Source organism: Chaetodon auriga, chromosome 12 (genome assembly GCF_051107435.1).
Source record: "Chaetodon auriga isolate fChaAug3 chromosome 12, fChaAug3.hap1, whole genome shotgun sequence".
In the NCBI taxonomy this organism is placed as follows: Eukaryota; Metazoa; Chordata; class Actinopteri; order Chaetodontiformes; family Chaetodontidae; genus Chaetodon; species Chaetodon auriga.
Genome location: NC_135085.1, coordinates 15,158,882 through 15,183,060, shown reverse-complemented (window position 1 = coordinate 15,183,060; position 24,179 = coordinate 15,158,882). Strand labels below are relative to the sequence as shown.

The 24,179-nt window shown below is 45.5% G+C and overlaps 1 protein-coding gene across 7 annotated transcripts in view; it reads left to right on the top strand.

The window, feature by feature from the left end:
- LOC143329197 (zinc finger protein 521-like) overlaps nt 1-24,179 on the top strand; it is a 90,997-nt gene that overhangs the window by 10,008 nt on the left and 56,810 nt on the right. For all 7 annotated transcript variants that reach the window (XM_076744989.1, XM_076744987.1, XM_076744986.1 and 4 more), the window contains exon 3: nt 4,842-5,042. Coding sequence is in view for 3 of the 7 variants with exons in the window: in XM_076744984.1 (XP_076601099.1) it covers nt 4,842-5,042 (201 nt within the window). In the remaining 4 variants the exon portion in view is untranslated. The remainder of the gene's footprint in view (nt 1-4,841; nt 5,043-24,179) is intronic.

Below are 24,179 nucleotides of genomic sequence, written 5' to 3'. Positions count from 1 at the left end.
CTTTCTTTTTCCTTTCTTTCTTTTTTGCTCTCGGCTATGTCAGATTGAGGCTGTTTTTTTGGTAGAGGGTGTCAGCTCTGTCAAAGTGGAGTGGACTGAGGCAAACAGAAGGGTTATCGAGATCTGAAGGGGTGTCTGGGTGGCAAGGTGCCGTAGCGTAGAAGTAGTGTTGCGTAGTGGTGCGGCGTCTGAGACTCAGCTCTGGCTGAGGTTGAGGCTGCCCACAGATCAATGTACTGCAGGGCTCACTACAGCAGGAAGAGGAAAGGACTCTTTCACTCTCCCACTTCAGAAAATCATATTCTCTATTATTCATTTCCTTTGATGTTTTACTGCACTAATGGCATAGCAAGGCGCTCCGTTCAATATTATCACTCCCTGTGAGGGAGCAAGTGAGACGGGGTGAGAGAGGGAAAGCGAGCATTTGGTGTGTTCAAATGTTGTTTCTCATTCAGCTGCTTTGATTTCCATTCTTCTTTGTGTGCTCATATCTTTTTTTGGTGCAGAGATTTTAATGGCGGTTGATGCCGTCTGTATACCTGTGATTACTTGCGCTGCTTCCTTCATGTAGTGCTCTCTGTGTTCGTTCTTACTCCTCCTATAATTGTCTGGCACCTTTACTGTCTCTGTGCTACTCGTATCTTTATCTCAGTACGCATCATAAAATTTTCATAAATATACTGCATGTTTTTTTTTTTTGTTGTTGTGTGTGTGTAACATATAACAAGGTGGGAAACATTTTCTGTCAGCGCATCACTTTGAGCTTGTAATGTGTTTAGCATTTTAAGAGAGAGGGCTTTTGACAAACACCCCTGCTAATCTACTTTCAAATTTCAATGCATCATGCATCAAAATATTAAACAGCAATTAGTCCTTAATATGAATCTTGGGGACTTGAGGCAGATAAATCAAATTGCATGCACCAACCATATGAACACAGACTCCCTCCATGCAAATTCTTGACGATCGTTAACAATCTGGCAAGTGTCAAGCTCACAGCCTCGTCGTCGGATCATGACATTCTTTAATGATGGGGGATCAGTGGATGTGACGGTCTAAGTGGAGAGCCCCAAATCCCATCCACACAGAGGAGGATACACTCGGAGGCACATGTGGCATTAGAATGTAGTGTGACCTATATATGGCGAGTGCTCGGCAAAAGTTTTAGATTTTTAAATAATGAGGTGCCGGCAACCGTGTGAAGGTTATTCAATCTTAATGTCCTCCTATTTCTGACAGCCTCCCTCACTCTGATAAAGGAGCGTACTCACCTTTGATCAGGCCCGCCGACATGTGTCGACAGAAGCTGCTCGCTGGTTAAAATAAATTCTTAATTCGAACTTGGGGGTGGGTGGTTGTAGGGTGGGTTGCAGGGGAGGGGGCATCATAGGATCAGGATCTCTGGGAAATGATGGGGAAATGAGGAGATGGGTGAGCTGGTAATGATGTTTTCGACACCAAGGTCTTTTATTGCATGGAGAAAGACTCAGGCTAAACCCTGATGGAGCTAGACATGCTGTATCTACAGGCAAGTAAGAGCATAGCCCTCAGTGATTTCACACTTTTCACGCTCAGTGTTTTGGGGCTGTATTTGAATGAATTTCAGTATAAAACACTGTCATCCATCACATGTTGCATTTCAAAAACTGCCTTGTACCCAACAACAACTTGTCCTTGTTCTAGGCGCTCAATATTTTATTTAATCTTTAAGCTAGGGTTAGACAGAAAATCTCCAGTGAGGTTAAAAGCAGGGTTCATGGTGAGAGTTAACTTTCTAGATCAAAATTCTGCTGAGTTCTGACTTTGCTGCTTGGCCAGACTTGTCACTTAACCGTTCCCCCTTTGAGTATTCCTGTATATTTCTGCCCTTCCTCCTCCCCACATGGTCAGTATCTCCACCTGTCTCAGTGTGTGGGCCAGACAGTGGGGGGACGAGCGTGGGCTTCCCTGCTAGGGACCACGGGTCCCTGGTGGGACTAATGGAGCAGAGAAAAAGAATATCAATTAAAAGGTTATAAATATTTAAGAGCAGAAATATTCAATAATATAAGGGTGGGGGGTCCAGGGGACTCTTCAACTCACAAGATGAAAGTTGTGGCATGATAAATGTCACTAGGCGCCATAAGAGACAGGAGTGTGTGTGATGGATGGACTTGGATTCAGACAAATATTACATGGCCCTAAAGATGTCAATCATCATTCAGATTTCCACTTTTTATTAGTACAGTGCTAATGTGCTTTTAGTACCATAAAGACTGAAAATTCATCCTTAAGAATCTTTCAGTCAGATCTTCATTATATTCCCCGTATGAATAATTTCCCGATCCGAGCGATGATCATATTGCTTTGCGCTGACCTTACCAGAGTATGGATCAGCAGTCGTAGCTTCCCTCTTGTCTTCACCTTCTATGCCGGCATTGTCAAGCTGATTATCAAACTTAAGAAGAGCGTTAGGCGTGATGAAAAATTCTCAATATGCCACGCATCTTCGCCTCATATTCCGCACGTGATTGTCAGGATTTCCGAGCATGCCGGTATCGATCTGCTGTCCAGCCTGTGGAGACTGGTAGAAGAGGATGTCCTGATCTGATGGATTACTGTATGAGGCCCAGAGGCACAGGAACCTCAGTATTGACGTGGCTCTTTAATCCCAGAGTTGGACGTGACCTTGCCGTGTCAAGGCCCCCCTTCCCCGCTCCCCCAACCACCCCCTCTCCCCCAAACATGTAGCAGTTTACACTTCCAGCACCGCATCGCAGTGGTGCACCGGAGGTCACTCAGCTTGACCAAGAGCACTGACCCAGCTTGGATCCGCTGGAAGTTGGAGCTGAAACTTGTCACTCGAAACAAGCAAAAACAAGGGAGTGAATCTCAAACTCGCACATGCATAAAGCTCTTTGGGTCTCTGAAGTCTTTTTTTCCTTTGGTCGTTTTCATTGATCTGTCACCCTTGAAACATTGGGAGAACGTCAACTTAAAATGAACGGCGGAGTGAAATGCATCTGGATGCTGCACTGAGAAATGCATTTTTTATTTCAGTTAATACATAAAGTGCTTAAATGTAGCCATCAGTTGTTTTCTCTGACAGGACTGAGCTGTAATATTAGAGAAATTAATGATTCATAAAGGCCGTTGGAGGAAAAAAAAATGTCGAAGTCTTAACCTCCTCCACAGGCACCCTGTAAAAAAAGACGTGAAGTGTTCGCATTTCGGTGCATATTGTGAATTCTGTGTCTGTGTGTGTGGATGAATCATAAGTTTATATTGTGTGGCTTTTGGCCTCAGTCAGAAGTGTTTCCCCCAGAGCAAGAAAGGCCTGCATCTGTGAGGATTGGGTTGGGATTTTCATTTTCTTGAAACACCTTCTGTTCTGTTCTGCATGGTCCCACAAGGGACCACAGTGCTGATATTTTTAGAGGGCATGTTCCGAGAGCCTCAGTCGCCAAGAGGGAAGGACAATAGAGGGTGTGATGTTACATCAATACGTGGCGCAAGAGGGGGAAAGGAAAAATCCTGGGTGGCCTTGATGAGTTCTGCAACGCCTTTCCTTAAGGAATTACACAGAGCACCCTACAGAAGGAGGACTTAAAATGGCCGCCCATGTGTATATACACCCGGTATATACATATACACCCACACCTGCACACGTCTGTGCCACACACTCCTTTGTCCTCAGGCACTGTTAACTGTGTGCTAGGCGAAAAACAGGCTTCCTCCTCGCGCTCCCCTCCAGAGTTTTAGGACATGCTGAGGAACACATCAGTGGGGCTTAAAATGGCTGCCAGTGAAGTGCAAGGGCTCTTCTCCCCCACAAAGCCTTAACCAGGGTGACATGATTGTTTGATTGTAAGTATGGCTTTTTAATCAGTCTTATTGTGAAGTGTAATGGTCACAGCGGGGGAGAAAGAAGGCTGCAGGCCATGCTGCCTATTTATAAGATGCTGTTGCATGCCAGATTCGCTTTACTCTGTTCCGAGCGGAGATGTTTGTGGTTCGCTGTGAGCGAGCAAAGCGAGGTTTTGATTTGTCGTCCGAATATTTCAGCGGCACGTGAACAGCTTCAGATTAGACTGGCGTTTTGAAAGATGATTCCTAGTCCAGGTTCAGGGTAGTCAGTCGCCCACCCCTGGCACTGCTGCAGCACAAAGCCAACAAGAGACAAAACTGCAGATGGATTGAAGAATATTGATGTGCGCGACCCGCGGCTGCCTGCGAGCAAGGCTGAATAATTTAGGGAAGTGTGTCGTGACGACAGCCTAACACACACCAATCTCAGTTTTGTGTGTCTTACTGTGCTACGCTCCATACATCCACAGTTCTGGCCTAGATGTCTGGATAATATGGTGAGGTCTGTCTCCTCGGATAGACGCTGACTGATGCAATTCAGCACTCACTGGTGGAATTTCATATTTCTTTGGTCGAGCCAAAACTGCAATCCAGGATTTATTAACTACACATATTCCCATCAGTCTAGTTTCATATACTGAAGTTTTGCTTGGGTGAAGCAGGGCAAACACAACGTAAAACCATTTCTAATAACAGGCGTGTGTGTGTGCATGCATGTGTGTGTTAGAATTGTGTGTGTGAGCATTGTGCCACCTTGTCTGTGTGTGCCTGTATATCTCTCACCCTCACCTGCCCAACAGTTCTGTTATGGCATGAGTGGTTGAGTTACAGAGGCCCAAATTGAACCTGCATTTTTATTACAGCTTTTATTATTGTTTTTATTAAATCCAGAGTCTAGAAATCCATTTTATTGTCACCCAGAGGAAGCTGTAGTACCTCACTGTGTGGGTCACCCCTCTGACTATGTGGTGCTGTCATTTCCTGTGGCTCGGCAGATCCAGAGTGCGCCCTCGAGAGGGCGGCGGAGGATGGTGAGACCGGGCGTCTGAGGAAGAGGCTGCTCTCTCCAGAGGAAGGAGAGGAGGGAGAGGAGGAGGACGAGGAGCCCGCGCTGCACAGCTGCGACAGCTGCCGGCAGGTGTTCGAGTCGCTGAGCGATCTCACCGAACACAAGATTAATCAATGCCAGCTGACAGGTAAACAACGTTCAGCCCACCGAGCCTCCCCTCCACTCTGCCACTCAGCTCTTCTCCCACTCCCACTCTCGCTCTATGCCTGCACTAGAGAATATGCCACACTATGTGTGTTAGTACACTGCACCAAGGGGAGCACAACACCAGACTACCAGTTTCCTTGGTAGATATCCAACAACACAGGCACACACACAGGCCTCACACACATTGCCCATTATTTATATGTGCTGTACATCAATATCTACAGGCATGACATACAAACAGGCCTCCATGTGTCCTTATAACAGATCACTATAGGCTACAGAATGTGTATTTATAGTATGTGCATTGTGTCCTTGCCTGTTTCAGTCTAACATTTTATACAGCTCTATACTAATTCTAACATTTCACTAGAGTGCACCATGCAGCTACGAGGTCCCACAGTAACCAGACCACCAACTGAAAACAGATCCTTGCTCCAGGAAAGTCCCTCAGCTGGTCCCAGTGCTAGCTAGCTGCAGTAGTAATATGTAGTGGGACTGAAAGAGAAGGATGCCATTGGCAGACTGTGTCATTGACCTGTTGATGGATGAATAGGGCTATAAATACCCTGACAAGGTGGCAGACAGAACTAATGATGTGAACTGAAGGTTTCCATGTGCTTCTCCTGGACTTGCTGTCCTCCTTTACCCGTCCTGATGAGCCTGCACTGAGAAACGCCATCTGACACATATTTCCCAACGTTTGGGCGCAGGCCGGGTCTCTTCTTATCTCATTCAGAAGCGGAACATGAACAGGCCAAAACGTAATGATGGCGCTTCTGATGTAGTACAGAAGCTACCGTTTATCATTTCAAAGCAAATCCAAAGCACTGCTCAAGAGAAAGCTAGTGTAGTCTCTGTTCTGTTTACATTCAAGCAGAGTTTGATTTCATATTTTGCAACCCACAATCAGCAAACCACAAATTATAGGGTAGATATCCCACGAGTTTTACAAAGATTTTCCATTAACTGTAAGCCAGTCTCCCAAACCACATTTTGTGTTTGTTTGTGTGTGTGTGTGTATGTGTGTGTCCATGTGTGTACGTAAGCATACATATGTGCATTGTGTCATGCCTCCTTTGGTGTTAATTTAAGCAGAAATTGCATGCATGTTCATCGTAAGAGTGACTTTGCACGTGCATGCGTGCTCGTTTACATGTATGTGTGCCTCTGGTGCGCTCGTGTGTGCAAATTCAAAGTGACGCTCAGTCGGCTAAAGGTGTGAAAATCAGTGTACTGTTCACTTTCACATTACTGTCATCCAACAAAAGCGTTCATTGGTTCGAGGGAAACTAAATGTAGAATCTCCTGTCACCCTTTTTTCAATGTAACACCCAGTTGCATCAAGCCAACACAGATTGGTGGACAGTCTGTTTTGGGAACCTCGATCTGATTGAATTACAACAATCTTTTAATTATACATATTAGGTGGCGTAATATTTTGGAAATAGTCTGTTATGTTATAACAGTTGTGTATTTGATTCAGGCCTTTTATATTCAGCACCACTGTAATGTGGTCATGACTGACTCAGCCATATTTTTCCTATAATTAAGGCTGGCTTTTAAAAATGTCAATCTTACGGACAAATAACTCTTAATTGCTCAATGATGAAAAAAAAAAAACACAGTTTGGATAAGAGCCCCCGTGGAAACCAAACAAAAGAATCTAATTGCCATTAGGGTATTGTGATTGTGCAGAAACACTCTATTAGTATTCAAACACAGTGGGAGAAAAGAAACTTCTAGATGGCATACTAAGTACTTTGGATGTGTGCGTGCATGTGTGTGTTTGTGTATTCGCTGGAATATGGGAGGAGATTTCCTATGTGGCATTATGTAGACATCCATGACCAATTAATCTGCCTTACATCAAGTCTCTACTCACAGATGGATCCTTTATTAGAACCATTTTCTAATCAACCACCAGCACCTGCTAAACCCTCCATTTTTACAATTTCAAATGTTTTATTTTTGGTAAACAAATTGCAGAGCTTGACTGGAACCAATCCACATATGGAGATTTGCTTTCTGTTCGCTGACAGAACTCAGCTCCTTTTCCCCCAGCTGATGTCCCACAAGCCTGTATTACCAGAACCAGACATGCCCGTCTACACCCACTGCCTCACCTGCTTATTCTGGGCCTCATTTTACGTTGCGTCTATGCTCTACAGTAAAATACAGGTTTCACAGCAGGAGTGAGACAAAACAGACTAAATAAAGTCTAAACAGATTCTAGCTGCATGTCGACCACGCCCGACGGACAGAGAGAAAGAAAAAGATGTTACATGTCACCGCGATCAATGGCGGCCATTGTCTCCCCCCCGTCTGGCAGAGGTATAACACCTTTCCGTGCACTTAAGCCGTGACCACTGCAGTGCGCTAAGGGAGCGCATGGGTATGGATTGCCTCGTGTCCCTGATGCGATCGGTGCTATTGATCGCGCTAATGCTGGACTGCGGAGGAAGGCAAGAGTCTGAGAAAGGGAGCGAGGGAGAAGGAGGGAGATGGGGAGAGAGAAAGAGAGAGAGTGCTGAAGGAATGCGTCCCCAGGGAGCCCGTCTTGGGCTGGGGCAGGGCTTCAGGAATGCTCCCCAGGAGATCCCAGTGAAGGCTAGGGCAGGGCTGGAAGAATGCTCCTCTAGAGAGTTGAGAGTGGAGGCTGGCTGGGGCAGGGCTAGAAGAATGTTCCCCCAGAGCACCCCTTTAACTCTGGAGCAGAAGTGGAGGGGCTCCACGGGGGGAGAGCGCTCCCCCTTCCCCCCTCCGGCTCCAGGATGGCTGCGGATCAGGTTTCCGTGTGGGGATCAGCATCCTGCCGACAGGGCTTTAGGCTGCCCTGGGGAGGAGACAGGAGGCTGAAGGCACTGCTATTCCATAGGCCTTTCCAAAAACACTTCACAAATGCTTTGTCTCCCTGTCTCACGGCATTGTCTGTACAGTCTTGTATTGTTACTGATCCTTCATGGCGAAAGAGAAACAGTGTCTGTAGTTTGACTTTTGTTCTCAGTTGGCACAAGACATGTTCATATGCTAGATATGAGATTGCAGTGGTAGGCAAGGAAACATGCCATCAGGCCTGCTCGCCAAAGAAATACCTTGCTCCTCAGCTCATTTCAACTTGTGTTTACTAGCTAGCCCACACTGTAAATAAAAATAACACATCTAGCTCAGACTTTAATTCAGAAGATTGCATTTTCACGCAACCTTTCCCTGTCAGTTCTCCAATTCCGTGTCTCTGAAGGTATTTGAATAGCCCAGTGCACACATGGGCTGTCAGCCTGGTGGCCATTCTTTCATTACGGGTCCAGCTCCCTTGAGCAACACCTTTTCTTGTGTCCTTCACTAGAGGAGGGGCATGGCTGCTCCCCTTAGAGAGATCTGTGCCCCGCTATTTTAACCCTCTGTGAGATGACCTTTTTAATAAGTGTCTTTCTCTGTTTTCCTGCCGGCCACTGTGCGAGCAAACAGAGCATGTCTTCTGCTTCCCTCAGATAAAGGAATCAATCAGAGAGGGTGCAACAGAGAAAGAGAGAGAGATAACTGGGCCATATATGGATTTATATTATGTAGATTTCCCCTTTCTTCTTCCCTGTAGACATTGCAAAATGCACTCAGCTTCAATAAAATGCATTTCAGATTTATGAGAAAAATACAAATGAAATATTAATACTCTGTGAAAAACAATAAGACCCCTCCCACAATGCAGAGGATGGTAATATGATAGAAATAGTTTAGACAAATTTCTAATATGAAGTCTCTGTTTGCGACGAGGAACCAGACACATTTTTTTTAAACCCGCTGATATATGTTTTCCCCCTTCCTCTCCGAACCACGACATGTTTGTTTGAAGTGTTTGAATTCATTTACATCAAGTCTTTGGGTCAGCAGCATGGAAACATTCAGTAATACCCTCAACTATGAACAGGCTCCTGGCAGTCCATGTTTTCTACTAACTGTTTCCAACAGACTCCTATTGGTTGTGCTCAGTCTTTTTTTTTTTTTTTTCAACTAACTTTGTGTATTGATCCAACAGCTGCTTTGTGGCTGCCAAGAAGAATGTGCCAAACTGCAAAGACTTTATTTGCTTCAAAAGGGCTCACATAAGAGGAAAGCGACATGAGCAAGACCTGATTAGCCGAACTCTGAGCTACTGCCGTTCATCAGAAATTCTGCTGTGTTTTTGCCGGGGCGTCTTGCGACATCCTGGTACAAAGAGCAGCACACTGATTACAAGGCTTTGAAAGGAGGAGAGGCGGTCAGGGGAGAATAGCTACTTCTGGCACAACGCAGCCACTGAAAAGAGACCTCATGCTAGAGTGAGCTCTCAGAATTGGGCTTGAGTCTTTCCTGTGTCTATGTGTTTGTGTGGGGGGCAATATTCTATGTGTCTATGGGAGAAAGAAAAATAGGTAGGGAGAGAAAGAAAGGCAGAGAAAGAAAGAGAGTATTAAAGTAGATGTTTGACTCCATGGCGTAGCATCCCTGTGCGTTTCCTCTCTGTGCGACAGTGCCAGTAACGTTAACAGGAGTGTCATTAGGAATTCAAAGCATATGCCCTCATGAGGACGCCCTCTTTCTCTCTCCCTTGTGCTTCACACAGCACACATTATGCACTGTATAAAGTATTTATTGGTCTTTGTCAGACTAGGACTGCATTTTCTGCAGAAAAACAATCAAAATAAGAATAGAGGAGCCTGTCTTTTATGCTTGTGTGTTCGAGGCAGAAATGACAATGGCCAGCACTGCAACCCTCATATTCACATCCCCCTCTGTCTAACACACTCTGTCTCTCATGTATTTGCTTGCTCAATCAGTCATCCGCTTAGGCATGCAAACACACACGCACAGACAAACACACACACGTACACATGCAGACACGTATTAACGCGCACGCGCGCACACATGCTCCCTCGCAGCACCTGCGTGCTTGCACTTTGCATTTTAGACGACACATAATTCATCGCCCAAGAGGCTAAACACATGCTGTGACTTCATCCAGTTGACCTCTTTCTTAAGTAGGTAGCCACAATAGCAGGGATGACATGTGGACAAGACGGAGATAATCTCATGTACTCACCGAGAACTACACGCACTGAGTGAAAACACTATATCAACGACACTGTTGTTATTTCCCCCTCCACTATGTAGCATCCCTTTGAAACTACTGACTTCAGTCATGTGACAAAGACCTGGCCGTGGAGCGGTTGTCTCGGTTTCTCTTGCTCTCTTCATCTCTCCCTGGCCCTGGCTCTGCCTGCTCTTTGTTCACTCTCTTCCTCAGCCTGCAAGTCTTTTTCAGCGGCACAAGCAGAAGAATGGCACATTAAATCTTAATAGGACTGCGTCTGGCCGTGTTGAATTGCAGAGCGTGTTAAGCCGGCGCTTTCCTCCCCCTTGGCACACGCTCGTGGAAGTGGAAAACAATTGAATAAAAGAAACCGCTCCCTCCCTCTGTAGCACAAGTGACTTCGGCTGCCCTGCTGAAGCTATGAGACTGAACTGACTCCGGCTCACAAATGGCATAAGCCCTCACTGAGAAACTGTAACATAAATGACATTAGTCCTTTTCAAAATGCATAGACATACAGTGGAAGGCAGACACAGGATTTACCTGACCACCCACAGTGTAGCTGTTGCATATTCCCTTCTCAGTGACAGTTGGGAAATACTGCCATAAAACTCAGTGCTGACTGGATATTCTTCAAAATAGCCTGTTGGCTGAGTAGAAGAGGACAAGACTAGCCAGGAGAGACAAGTGAAATGCATTAAGACATGGAAAGGCCAGAGAAAGAAAGGGGAAGTTTAGAGGGAAAGGGGGTGGGTAGAAAAAGACAAAGACGTGTAGAGAGACGCAGTCAAGGTAGGAGGAGAATCAATCTTAGCAGCGGCGGCGATGTGAGTCCAGGCCTGCTTTGTAAGGCAGTCAGAGGTGGTAATTAGCCAGTGATGAGTTGACTGGTTGTGTGTCCAGTGCACGGCACTGCTGGGTGGGGCTGTGGGAGGTAGATAAGGCCAGCAGTGGGCTTATCTCTGAGAAGGACAGGCACCAGGCCTGCCAGGCAAATCCACCCACAGACCAGCCGCATTTTATTAACAACATCATTAATGCCAGACAGGTTATGTGCGGTGGCTCGGAAGAGAGACAGGAAAAAGTAAAAAACAAATAAAGTCTCAATTCCTGCTTGGCCGGCCAGTCGAAAGTACATAGGCACCGGTTGACGTGTTTTGAAAGCAAGGAGCTTGTGGAGATGTTTACCAGGTAGGCAGCCAACGGAAGGGCACGGAGAGCGAGCTTGGATCTTACCTCTGGGTTTTGCTCACTCTCCTCTGGGTCCCCAGAATTCAAATGATTTTCTTTTTTCTCTTTCAAACGTGGGACTGCTCACCAGAATAATGATGAAGCAGATACAGAGAAACATAACTAGGCACAAAGAAAAGGCAAAAATGTATTTTAAAAACTTTCTGGACACTCTCGGCTTGGTTTTCTAATAAATGCTTTTTTTCTCTCTTCTCTGAATCTGCATAGCACACTCGGGCGTGCATGGTTTTGGTTCATTTTTACCGTTTTAATTCACAGCATTCAATGTTAATGATAAAATACAGTGTTGTGCTAAAAATGCAAATACCTTAAGAAGTTTTTTTTTTTCTACTTTTGTTTCCAGTAATCCGATTTCCTTTGATCAAATGGCACCTTAGCAGGTGTCTGGTGTGTTATGTGGCAAATGAGCGTTCACTCGCTCCAGTTTGATTTTATAAACAATCGTGTGAAGTGCGTAACATGAACAAACACTTGGTTTGTAATTAACACTCTGTATTAGCATATCAAATGCCAAAGAGCTTTTCAGTGGCATGTCTCCCTCCGACAATTTACATGAGGAGTCGGCAGGATGTAACATGGCATTGAGACAAAGAAAAGTTCAACCAGTCAGCATGTACCTCATTCACAGACACCTAAAAGAAACATCTACAGGCTTTTGAATCATGGTAATACTCCCAAATGAAAAGGTCATAGGATTTTGCTTATGTCTGCGTGGAAATGTACTGCACATTGATCCCCATTGGGCTTTTTCCTTAGATGGCTTTTGCCAGATTCGCCAGTAATGGGAGGAAAGGAAAGAGGGAGATGGAGGGCGGTGGAAAGAGTGACCAGTCCGACAGGTTTATGTCTCCCAGCAGGCTGAGCTCCGTGGAGCGGGCCCACAGGAAGGAGCGGAGCCAGCTGTGACGGCATCCTGCTAGCCACTGTGGTTTAGGAACTTTGGGGCTACACTATCACCGACTCAACATTTCCCCCTCTCCTCTACCCCTCCCAGGGGTTGTTTTTGTTGGCCAGGGGGTAGTGTTTGGGTGGGGGCTGCTATAGGGCTCTGTGGAACGGCCACTCCTTCAGGATACGGGGAGTGCAGCCACCCACAAGGACAGGGATTCTCAAATATCATATGAAGTAACACATTTGTTCCTTAGTGCTAATTGCCATTTTCGGACTGGAAGGTGGGTTCATAAATTTAGTTTTATGGGCAGGATGGGTGTCGTTTAAGGCCTCCAAGGCCACCAGCTGGACTATGCTTTGGCAGAGGGAACATTGTGTGTCGGTGCAGAATGTAATGGTTTGACAGTAAAGCCATGCTGTCAGGTAATACAGAGATGTCCTCTTAATGTTAAGAGCAGTGGACAGTGGGGGGCTCCAACACCACTGAGAATGTAAAGGTCACCTAATCTATTCCACCTCCAACCTGCCTGGCTGATCGATCATTCTAGAGGAGTCAATCGATTTGATCAGAGAGCCTCTCCTAAGAGATGGCCTCCCAACGAGTAGCTGGGATTCGGCGGAAGGCTGCGGCGTGTGCCAGCTTGGTACATGTCTCTCCGATAAACCAAGACATTAAAATCCCTGATTAAATAGTAACTCGCCACCTGCGGTAGCCATTCTCTGCATAAGCTACTGATTTAAGGCAGCAAAGAACATATAACTGTTGCCATCACTTCATCATGTTATCAGGCTCATTCTATATGCAATGCATGTACACTAAAATCAGATCAACAAAATCCTGCAGGACTGACTGACAGTCAAGAGAGATTGGGCTGTAGTAAACAGAGTGGTAATCTTTATATTAGGACATTATGTGCCCCCAGTCAAAGCATGATGCATCTTTCTCATCATGAACTTGGTTTGTAGAACATACCCCACAAACAAAGTCAACAGACAAAACCATCGTGTGATTGGATTTTAATCCAATTGCATTATTATTCAGGCCTCCCATTGGCCATTCATTACTCTCACATGGAGCCTGTGTGGGTTGTTATCACCCAATCAGGCTCTAGACTGTATTCTGGAGAGCATGCTTTCGTTTGCATCCTTTAAACCCTGTGAGCCTTCCCTCTCTGCGGGCCCGCCAACGGAATACCTAATTCCAAAGTAAACTGATTGCTCTCTCCAACAAGATTACGCTGTGATGATGTTAGCCAAATGAGACCGCTATTCGGATGCAACCAGGGCAGGCAAGGATGCTTACCGCAAGATGACTGATCAGCATGTTAAGAGAAACGAGGTTGGGGTAAAAAAAAAAAAAAAAAAGCAGGAGAAAACGAAGGATAGAAATCGAAAGAGTGTGAGAGAGTTGTGCGCGTGGGGGTAAGCAGAAATGTAATTTGCTTCTCACCTCAGGCGACTGGGCTCCGAGGCCAGTAAATATGCAAACAAGCTGAGCCTGGCCATCAATATGAAGACCCTAGATGATTACTAATCTCCACCACAGAAGTAGATTGAGGTCTGTTCAGCAGTGCCATGCAACATGAGGGAAAAAAGAGGGAGGTTAGAGTCCAAACTTCATCTCCATATTGGCCCCACAACATTATGCGCAAATGAGAGTATATTTGACCTTCAGTTTGAGATTATATATACTATTTATCATGCATACAAATCAACAATACGGCACCATTAAAAACTGGTGTCTTAAACCTCTACTGAAAATATTTTGATGCATTAAAATACTGTAAATACAATTCAGAAAGGAATAGCATAACTTCTCAGTAACTTTGAACCTTGTTCTCAACTCACCCCGGCCTCTTCATCATGGAGAACTCCTTGTCTGATATGAGCTCTTAGACGTGAGGCACAGTAGTTTACCAGCCCATTGTCATTCCCCATCCGTAATCCGGGATAAAAAAACCTATGGGACATGGACCAGGCTGGAGTCATTAGGTGTGTGCGTGGCTTACCCAGACAGCCAGATAAACCAGATGCCTCGGGATGGCCAGGGGTCATCTCTCTGTGAGAACACGTTGTTGATGTCCTTGTTTCTCTCTACCTCTTCTTCACCCGCGCTCCGTCTCTCTCACCCCGCTTCATCATTCCTCCTCTTCTTGCTTTCTTTCTCTCCCTTGATTGTTCTGCACAGTCATCTCAAACACAGAGGTACGTGTTGGAGCTTAGCAGTCGAAGAACCTGTCAGCTACAGGGAAGGAGGAAAGACAGACAGGGGAGTTGTCTGTGGCCCTAGGTTGAATGCCTGAGGGTGTACTACGTGTGGAGGATAGTTAGTGCAGAAGGACGCACCGCAGTCTGCAGGTGAATCCTCTCATTTTGAGAGACTTAATGCATTTGAATCATCACCTCTGGGGGGGCGGGGGGGAGTGTTATGACTTTCTGTTACAGAAGGAACCTTGATATAAAATGCAGCAAAAAGTTGTGTTTTTTTCATTTTTTATTTCTAAATACAGCAGGAGGGCCATGTAAGAGGAATATATATTCTAAGAATGTCTTCCCAGTCCTAAACATAATTGACTATTCCTTGTATTTTAGAGTGTGTTTCCAGCATTGAGCTTTACCCTCTGCAGTGAGTGCACAAGGCTTGAGGATGTTTACCTGGCATGGTGCCTGTTGTAGCTGCCCTCCTGTTGAGGAAAAGCAGGTCAGGCTATAGCTTTGTGTTTGTTTGTTTGTGCATGTGAGCAGGTGTGTATGTTTGCGAACGTGTACGTGTTTGTGTATGTATATCAGCGTGTGTGTGTGTGTGTGTGTGTGAGAGAGAGAGAGAGAGAGAGAGGAGGAGGGGGAGATCATTAGGATGGAAAGGGTCAGCACATTACATACAGCCAGGAAAAAAGCAAGATTTATCTCCAATGTAAGCATTTATTTTTCCAGATAGGATGGGTGGGTATGGGGGCGCGAGGTGGTGGGTAACTGGACTCTCAATCCAACTGAACCATCCATCTGCTCAGCCATCAATCTTCCCCCTTTCTACCCCTCTGTTCATTTACTCATCCAGCCATTTATCCATCCTTGCCCGTGGCCAAAGGGCCATGTCTCTTTGTGGCCCTGATAATCTGGACCAATTTCCTCTGCAATTTATTTCCCAGCCAAACCACCCACCTGGTCAAGCAGCATCAGGCTTCTCAAGGTAGAGCCACTCATCCCAGCAAGACCCTTCCCACCAATCACATCCTGTTTTTTTTCCTCCTGCAGCCTCAGATCTTTTGTCTTTTGTGTTTTGAAGTTTCAATTCAGCACTGGAGTAATGCCACCTTTCCTCCTTTCTTTACTGCAAACTCTGACGCAACTCAGCTGCCATTGTTTACCTATAACGTCCTAACCCTTCTCCATCTTTATTTTCTATTATCATCTTCCATTTCTATCTGTACCTCTCTCTGCTGCCTCCCCTCTTTCTCTTTCTCTTTCTCTTTCTCTCCCTCCCTCCCTCCCTCCATCCTGTCATGGCTCCTCAGTATTCTGCTGCTGTCTTGTGTGGAGTGATTTTGCCCAGACACGTCTGGCTCTGGGTAAAGTGCGGTCCCCAGAGAGCGCGCTCCGCAGCCCCCAGGTCGCCGGCACCATGAATACATTATGATCCCCATTTCCATCCTGTTGCCACGGCAGCACTTTTGGAGCCGCAGGGCGATTAAGACGTGTGCTGTCGATACCCTGATAGGAGCAAAAGTTGGATCTGGAAGCTGGCCTTTGATCAGATTCCATCCTCCTGCCTGCTACTGGTAGCTCCAATCCAGGAAGACAAAGAGATCTTTTGGCATTTTTATTGGTTTGACAAGCTCACCTGCTGTACATAAGCATACTATACGTCCTCAAGCTCTTTTTCCCACCTCTCTGCTTTATCTCCGTCTTTCCTGCCTGAAACCATTTCCATGCCTTCTTCTCACTTCCGTTGCTCCTCCCCATCACCGCAGTTCAGCTAAGGCAGCATTATACGCAGTCCCTCTCTGCTCTCTGATATTCTGCTTTCCCCACAAAGGAAGCAACTCCCTTACCTTTTATTGTTTCCTTTTTTTCTTTGGGGGATGATGTATAAAACATGGTGCCTCAGGTAGAGGATGTTGGGTAGGAAGCCATGTCCCCCTAAATGGCCAGCCGTGTGCATGCGCCTAACACTTCACTGAGCAATCTGTCAACATGTCAGCAACACATGTTTTGTAAAAAGCCTCTGGTGGGAGCCAGGGGAAAAAAGGCACTCCTGCCAGACCAGAGAGGAAATGCTTTTTTCTCGTCTATGCAGTGGATTTTCTATTGCTGGTGCTCAGTCCCACGGGCCCCCCAGCACCACCCTCCCCTCCCCCCACACATACACCCGTTGTCTGCACTTCAGAAATTTGAACTGGGGACCCTCGAGGGGGTTCACTGGGAGGGTGGGGGTAGGTTGGGAGGGAGGGGCTCCCTCTTTTTCAGAGCGTATGAAATTGTGAAGGTATATTGTGGCAGGTCCCCAAGCGGTCTTTTCTAATACCTGAGTTTCTGGCGAAGCTGGAAATTACCAGCGGCTCCCCCGAGGGACGGCTTTATCCACACCAGGAAGGGGAGCAGAACTCAGTGGGGAGGTTACTTAATGCATGGCTGAAATAAAAGAATTTCTGAGAGACAGAGGCTGAAAAGCTGGCTTTTTTTCTTTTTAACCCCCCCTCCCCATCACTCCCATTCCCTCTCCCTCTCTCTTTTCCTCCCCAGTAGTATAGTTTACTACTCTCTGCCTTCTCTTGAAGGGTTCTAGTTTAATAAACTTTCAGAGGATCCTGCTGGTGCAGACAGCTAGACAAATACCCTTGTGTGTTCTCTTTTGTCGGAGATACAGCTTTTTGTTATGTTCTTGCAAATTTGATTTCTCCCTCTGTCTTTCGTTTTCTCTGCCGCCCTCTGTCTCTCTCCCCTTCTGCATTTGTCTTCATCTCCCTCGTCCTCCTCTTGCTTTCTGTCTCCCTCCTCAACACACACACACACACACACACACACACACACACACACACACACACACACGCACACACACACCAAGTCAAACTCTGTCTCTTGTGGTTGAGTTTATTGTTTGGTCTGTCTCTTCGTTCTCCCCCTCTGTGCTCCCTTTTGTTTTCTGTATGTTTTGTTGTATTGTGCAGAGAGGCTGAGATGCAGATAGAATGCAGACAGTTTGCCCTGGGTGAAGAGTGTGCACAGGCACCCGCGGTATCTCTTTAACAAAGCACGATCATCTATTTACACATGACCAAATGTATAAAACTACCTAGATTTTAAGCGCAGGGTATAAGGTGTTTTTCATCAAAGCGATTTAATGCATAATGTTTTGGGGGCAATTTACTCGTCCCTCTGGATGGCCTTATTTTCCACCCACTGTATGCCAGGATGCCCTTTTCCTTGGTAATCAACACCTGTATCTAATGTCCATGGATCATTAATCCTGCCTTGTTCATAACCTCAAAAAAAAACAACATAAAAATCTCATCCCATTTATGAAATGCCTCTCTCTTCTCTCTCTCAGTTTCTTTCTCCCTCTCTCTTCCTCCCCCTCTACTGTTGGTAAATAATTCAACCTTTTCCCTGTAACAAGTGCTGGCCTTAATAGGGAGCTGTACCTGTAGTTGGGATAAACAAGGCAGCCGGCCTCACCAGTGAAACAGAGGGATTTGGGCTTCATGAGGGCAGAGGAATAAGTCGTTTCCTTCTGAAAGGCAGAGTAGACTGGCTGACATTAATTAAACCCTATAGGATAAAGGTTATCTGAGGCCTAGCAAAGCAGAGACCGTGCATGGGGGATGTTATGTCTGCCGAATCCTAATCAAGACTTCTTATTAAAGCGACATGTGTGAGCTCAGGCATGTATAATACGTGTGGTATGTTTGACTATTATGTTCCGACATCTTTGAGTCTCAGGGATCTGTTGGTTCAAAAGAGTGACAACAGCTCATCCAGCAGGAGAAGGTGCTAACATGTTTGACCTCCCATCATCGGTTACAGATGCAAGCTGATGATCCAAACTAAAAAAATCTCCGAAAATATCTAGCTACCACCTCTGCTATATGTTCAGTGTTCTACACTTTCCTAAAAATAAAGACTGATGCAACTAGCTAGAGATTTCCATGTTTAGAAAACATCGTGTTGCCCACCATGCTCTGTGGTGGGAGGTGTGCCTCCTCAACAGAGATCCTCCCATGGCGCACCTGTGACTGAGTCACCTGACCCTAGCTTCAGCATGGTGCTCGGGTGCCATGGCTCATGTTTTACAAATTACCCAGGGGGTCATGCACCAACTCTTTGCCCATATTTCCTCCCTGCTGTATGCATAGTGCGTGGGATTATATTCCCCAAATCCAACTCCTCCCTCAGACAATGAACAGCCGCAGAGATGACAGTCACCTCACTAACCCAAGCACGCCAAGGAAAATACAAATTAAGGAAGGGAGAATGCACTGCTCTGACCTATTGGCTTCCTCTGTTTATGCTGGATGTAGGCTGGTTAAAGAAAAAAAAACAGCATGGATCCTGTTACCAGGCGGGCAGGGCTCTATGTGTAATGTGTGTGTCATCAGGACTCCAATGGTAATCTTAGAACATCTCTTTCTCTCACTCTCTTCCTGACTCGTCAACTTATTTGCATGCCAAATGTAATTAAAGGTCACCTTATTGGCAATGTCCTCTTGATATTTAAAGTAGCCAAGTAAGATAGGCACAGGAGGAGTGACGTGGGTTTTATTACCATCTCATTGTATGTCGTTTCTATATTAGTTGTACAGTAACACTAGCTCTTTCACAGTAATGGCATAATAGTAATGTCTTCTCCTTTCATATACAGATAAAGGCTGATGTCCTCTCGTCTACAACAGCCCAATGAAAAGTAATTAGCTGATATGGATGGTGCTGTCAGTGATAACTGATATTGGGGGACTATTACACTCACTCTCTCGAATGATGATCCTTGAAATGGTTTCATCACAGTGAGCTGCACATTCAGATAGACGTGAGATTACCACATATAAGAAGGAAAACTCCTTATTACTGCAGGAGCGTCGCATATTCCCAGATATGAAGATACCTTTAAGAAATGGTCAATATATCCACAAAAAAGAGATTTAATATACTGCAGTCCTTTTTTATTAACACAGGACTCACCTCTAATATTTGATTTATCCACTTAATACTGTCAAGCAGATTCCAAATGTAAAGTCACACTGTGCATCTAAGATCTTTCCTAAAGTTTACTCGTATTGAATGGATGATAATTCATATGGGGGTGTTGGTTGGCACTCATACTGAGTTCCTCTCCTGAGAGAAACAAAAATAGCCTCCCAGGTGGTGGTGTGTAACTAAGTAAATGGTTACTAAGCCAAGGAGTGCTGGGCCTATGTAAATAGGGAGAGGAGAAGTATCCATTGACATGCTGGAGTGAGAAGAGGGCATTCAGGGGTAAGATGAACCTCAGTAATCTCTTTTAGGGATTTTTCTACTGTGACCCTGAAAGTTTTTCACCGAGCACGTCAGCATGCAAACTTTTAGCAAAACAATCCAAGGGAAACTTTTTTTTTTCAGCTGATAAATAGATAAACAGGAATAAATCAATGTGAAGTGATGAATGAATAAGTAAAATGCCCTGTAGTCATTTGTCTGGTTGTATTCAGGCCTCATATTCTAGCCCTGTTCTGCAAATGAAGATGAGGGTGAGGGCAGCGAAGGAACTGCTTCATTCGGTGAGGCGTGTGCGTGTATCAGTGGGTGTTTTCTTAAAACGTACTAGTATTAAGATATGAAGATGAGCTGCCTGGATACCAGCAGAAAACAATGGAAGGGGAAACAAAGCAAACCCCTAAATCTGTCTGCCATTTGCGCTCACATACTGTACACACATGTCATGAGTATTCTGGCACAGTTACTGGGCCAGGGAAGTGCTGGTCTGGGGCCTGGCCCATTCTCTAGAGACAACCCCCTCTCCCCGCCTCCTCCCTCTCCGCCCCCTTCCCCCTTCCTGTGCAGTCTGTGGACACAGTCTGAGGCGACAAGGTTGCACAACAGCTCGCAAAACCTCCACTTTACAAACACGATCATAAAAAAGCACAGCCTGCCATTAGAAATTGGTTTACGAAGAAAAAAATAATTAGGAGGACTGTGATAATTGTGTCAAGGGGGAAATAGATCAGACGAATTATGGCAAGAACCAGAAAATCTTGCCGTGGCTTTGTTACTTTGCTGTTGGTTCATTTCAACATTGATCCACCCTTCCATCTGTCATTCTTTTCCTGTGCTCCTTCTTCAACTCTTCATTTCTTTCTCGCTTTCTTTCTCTCTTTCTTGGATTGAAGAGTGGAGGAGCCTTCTGGCTTTAACAGAGAGGGGATGAAGATGTTTATTCATCTGGAGGGTATTAGAGCCATGATTAAGGAGAGGAGGGAGTAGTACGGCTGATGCGACGTCTGCATCGCTCGTTCGTGGGCCGCCTGCGGGATTCTGGCCAACACGCGAGGAAAACAAGAAATAAAGAAGACAGAAAAAAAAAAACTCACAGTGAAATTCGATTCTCTCGGGAAAGGACAGAAGTTTAAATTTTAGCCGTCTCGCTCGCTCTCTCGTTCTCCGTCTCACTCCTTGTCCTCACAGCTAAGCTAATTATTAATGAATGCGGTTTCTGTTGAACCTTGGAGAGGTGTCAGCGCTGCAGTCACTGAGGGTTAAGAAATCTTGACATTTAAGACAGGGATGCATGAAAATACATCGTCTTGCTTGAGCTGATGCTTGTTTTTCTTCCCCTCCCGCTCTTCCCTCCAAGATGCATGTTTTCTTCTCCCTCCTGGGCTGTCTCCAGTTGTTTTACCACTGACAAGCTGGGATGGCGTTGAGGAGATATCAAATAGAGCCGCAGTGTATTAATCAGGGGAACTGAAGGTCATGGGTCAGGAGGCAGGGTCAGGTTTTCCTGATAAATGCTAATGCTAAAGCTAACACACAAGCCGAGCGTTGTTTCCCCATATGCATGTGATTTTCGTCGTCCTCTGCAGAAAGGGAAAAAAAGGGTGTTGATATAAGACTTTTTTTGGGCATTTGGCAGACTAACTGCCCCTTTTTCAAAAATATTCCCAGCGTACTGAAACGTAGATCCAAGTGCCTGAAGTTACCCCGAAGAAGTGAAATAATTTTCAGTTGAAGTCTAGCCCAAGTTTTATGGGTCACACTGAGGTAGTTTGATTAAAAAGAATTAGACCCTATTTTCTGAATTCAGTGTGTGCTGTGCTTGGTTTTAAGTAATGGATAGTGCCTCTAGAAACTTGCAGAGCAAACCCTATTTTAATGAAGCAACCATACAGTAACTCAGCATATTTCTGTACGCACAACAATTTTTTCTTCTTCAAGCTGATCACATAAATCAAATTTCCGTAACTAAGAGCGGGGAAAAATAAAAAGTAAACTCTCGTGCAGTGAGGAAATATGAATCGAGTTGCAGCATAGTACAGCGCAACACTGCAGCATCTCTCACAGTGGCTTACTGAGTGACTGGCTAGCTGACTGTCCACTGGGTCCTGCGCCTGGTCTGCCGCAGTGTTGAGGGAACGGCACACACACATACACTCACACACACACACACACACACACACACAGAAGCTCCCCTGCCTATTGAAGCCCAGCCCAACTCAGTCCCGCCTGGCCCAGCACTCCCTTAGAGCCAGTGCAGTGAGGCAGGCGGTGAAGGGGCATGCTGGGGGACAGATTGTCATCCTCCTTTCTCCCCCTGGGAGGCTCACTGTGGCTGCTGGTCCAGCCAAGACCTGAGGAACAGCCTCCTTCCTGTTTGTGCTGTCGTCTACCTGAAGTGGTCAACTGTCCTTCCTCTCCACACCACCAGCCGCTCTGTTCGACAGGAGATGACACCATAACCACCACCGCTCTCCCACACACAAACTGCTCCACCTACGTCTCAAAAACAGCTCCAGCATTGCAACAGCTTTAGATCTGGTTTTGCAAGAGCAATAAATGTACATTTTTTTTATAAAGTAAAAGAAAAAAAAAAAACAGGGGTAATGACACATGCTGTGAAGTGCATTTTAGTTCCAGTGTGATTCACCTTTAATAATTAAACCCCTTCAAATCAAGTGAAATTCAGTGGAAACAGTAAAACATCAACATTAGCCTTCGAGCCCACCCACTGCACTCCGAATAGTAACCTATTATGAACCCCAAATCCACCTTTTTTGAATAATGGTGTAATTAAATGTCTCCCCTTTCTTGTTCTCTCCTTCATTTTTTTTTCTCTTTTGAAAAAAAAAAAAAGGCTTAATTTTAAAAGCAGCAAAACGAAGCACTCCTGACAACTTAATTTCTGATTAACTCTCTGAGACTTTGGCCTGCCCTTAGTTAACACTCGCTTCTCCCACAGAAAAATGAACAGCAGACAACAGGAAAGGCCAAACATACCGATACAAGACAACATCCCCAAAAATGTAATAAAGCACCATTTTAATTTTTATTTCTAAAGCAGTAAACTATGTGATTAACAGCAACTTTAAAGGCCTTGTCATCCATATCTGTCACTCACACAATGTGTTTGAGTGCGTTGCTGACCTCAGTGACCTCATTGTAATAGTATGCCGTTGTTATGAAGGATAGGAAATATGTTACCCGGCTGTAACTCATCTCTGGCCTGCTCTCCGAGTTCAAACACTGCAGTTATGGATTGTTACATGATGCTGATTTTCACAGGAAAAAATGAGGCACATCCTGCACAAAGCACAAACATCCTCCTTCATTTTGAAGGCACGGCATTATTTTAAGAAACATTATTATTGATTGTCATCATTAGCAGTATGTATTTCAGTTTGTCTGTGTTGGTGGAGAGACAGTGTAGCAGGACAGATCTCGGCGATAAGTAATGGAATTCCACTTTTCATTGTGTCTCACTATCATGGAAAGAAAAAGCCTAGTAAAGGATGACTGGCCGCCCTACTTTTCCTCCTCTGGCCTTCCATTTGTCTAACTTTCCTGGGACACCACTGGGGCACTGTGATTTCTGGGACAGTGACCAAGTGCTCCTGTCTGAGCTGGGGGACGTGGGTAATGTGGACAAAGTAGTTGACAGTTTGCCGCTTCCCCATGGTTGAGAGACAGAGCCATGAGGGCCAGAATAATGGACACCCAGACCACAGAGTCAGGACAGCGCTTGATGTTCCAGCTCTTTGTGTCAGGCCCTGTGTGAAAAAATCCCCATTGACTGCAGTTTGGGAGGAGGGGGGGGGCACGGGTGCGTGTGCGTTTCTCTTCCAAGAGTGTGTGGAAATGTGTTGCGTACATGTTGTTAGGCCAGAGTAACTCACGGCTACGGCACTGATGAAACCCCGGGAAGTGAATCCTTATTTCATCTACAGCTTTTCTGCCTCGTTCAGTGAAAGGCGGCATCCTTGTTCGCTGCTGCTCCAGTCTTCTCACACAACCCCTCCTTCCCATCCTGTAGCATAGTGGATTTGATTGATCTGTAGCAAGGGGGGGCAGGGACCTGACATTTCTCAGTGATGTGTAAAAAACATATTGTGTTTGCTAAGAAAAAAAAAAGAGGAAAAAAGAGAGACAGGCTGAGCCTACGCACAACAGACACCCACACACACACACACACACACACACACACACACACACACACACACACACTATTCTATGTATGTGAGTATCTAATGGTGAGTAGCTGCTCCTTTAAATACCTCCACTTGTGCCTATTTGTGTGTGTTAATCAGCTGCATGGTGCAAAAAGCCACGTCTAGCCACCTGGCACTTTTGTTGACAGCTACTGGGAATTATCAGTGTTTCATTTTGACTGGATTTGATGTCTTAAAACAGGGATGTAGCAGGACTACTGTGAGTAAAGCCCAGCAC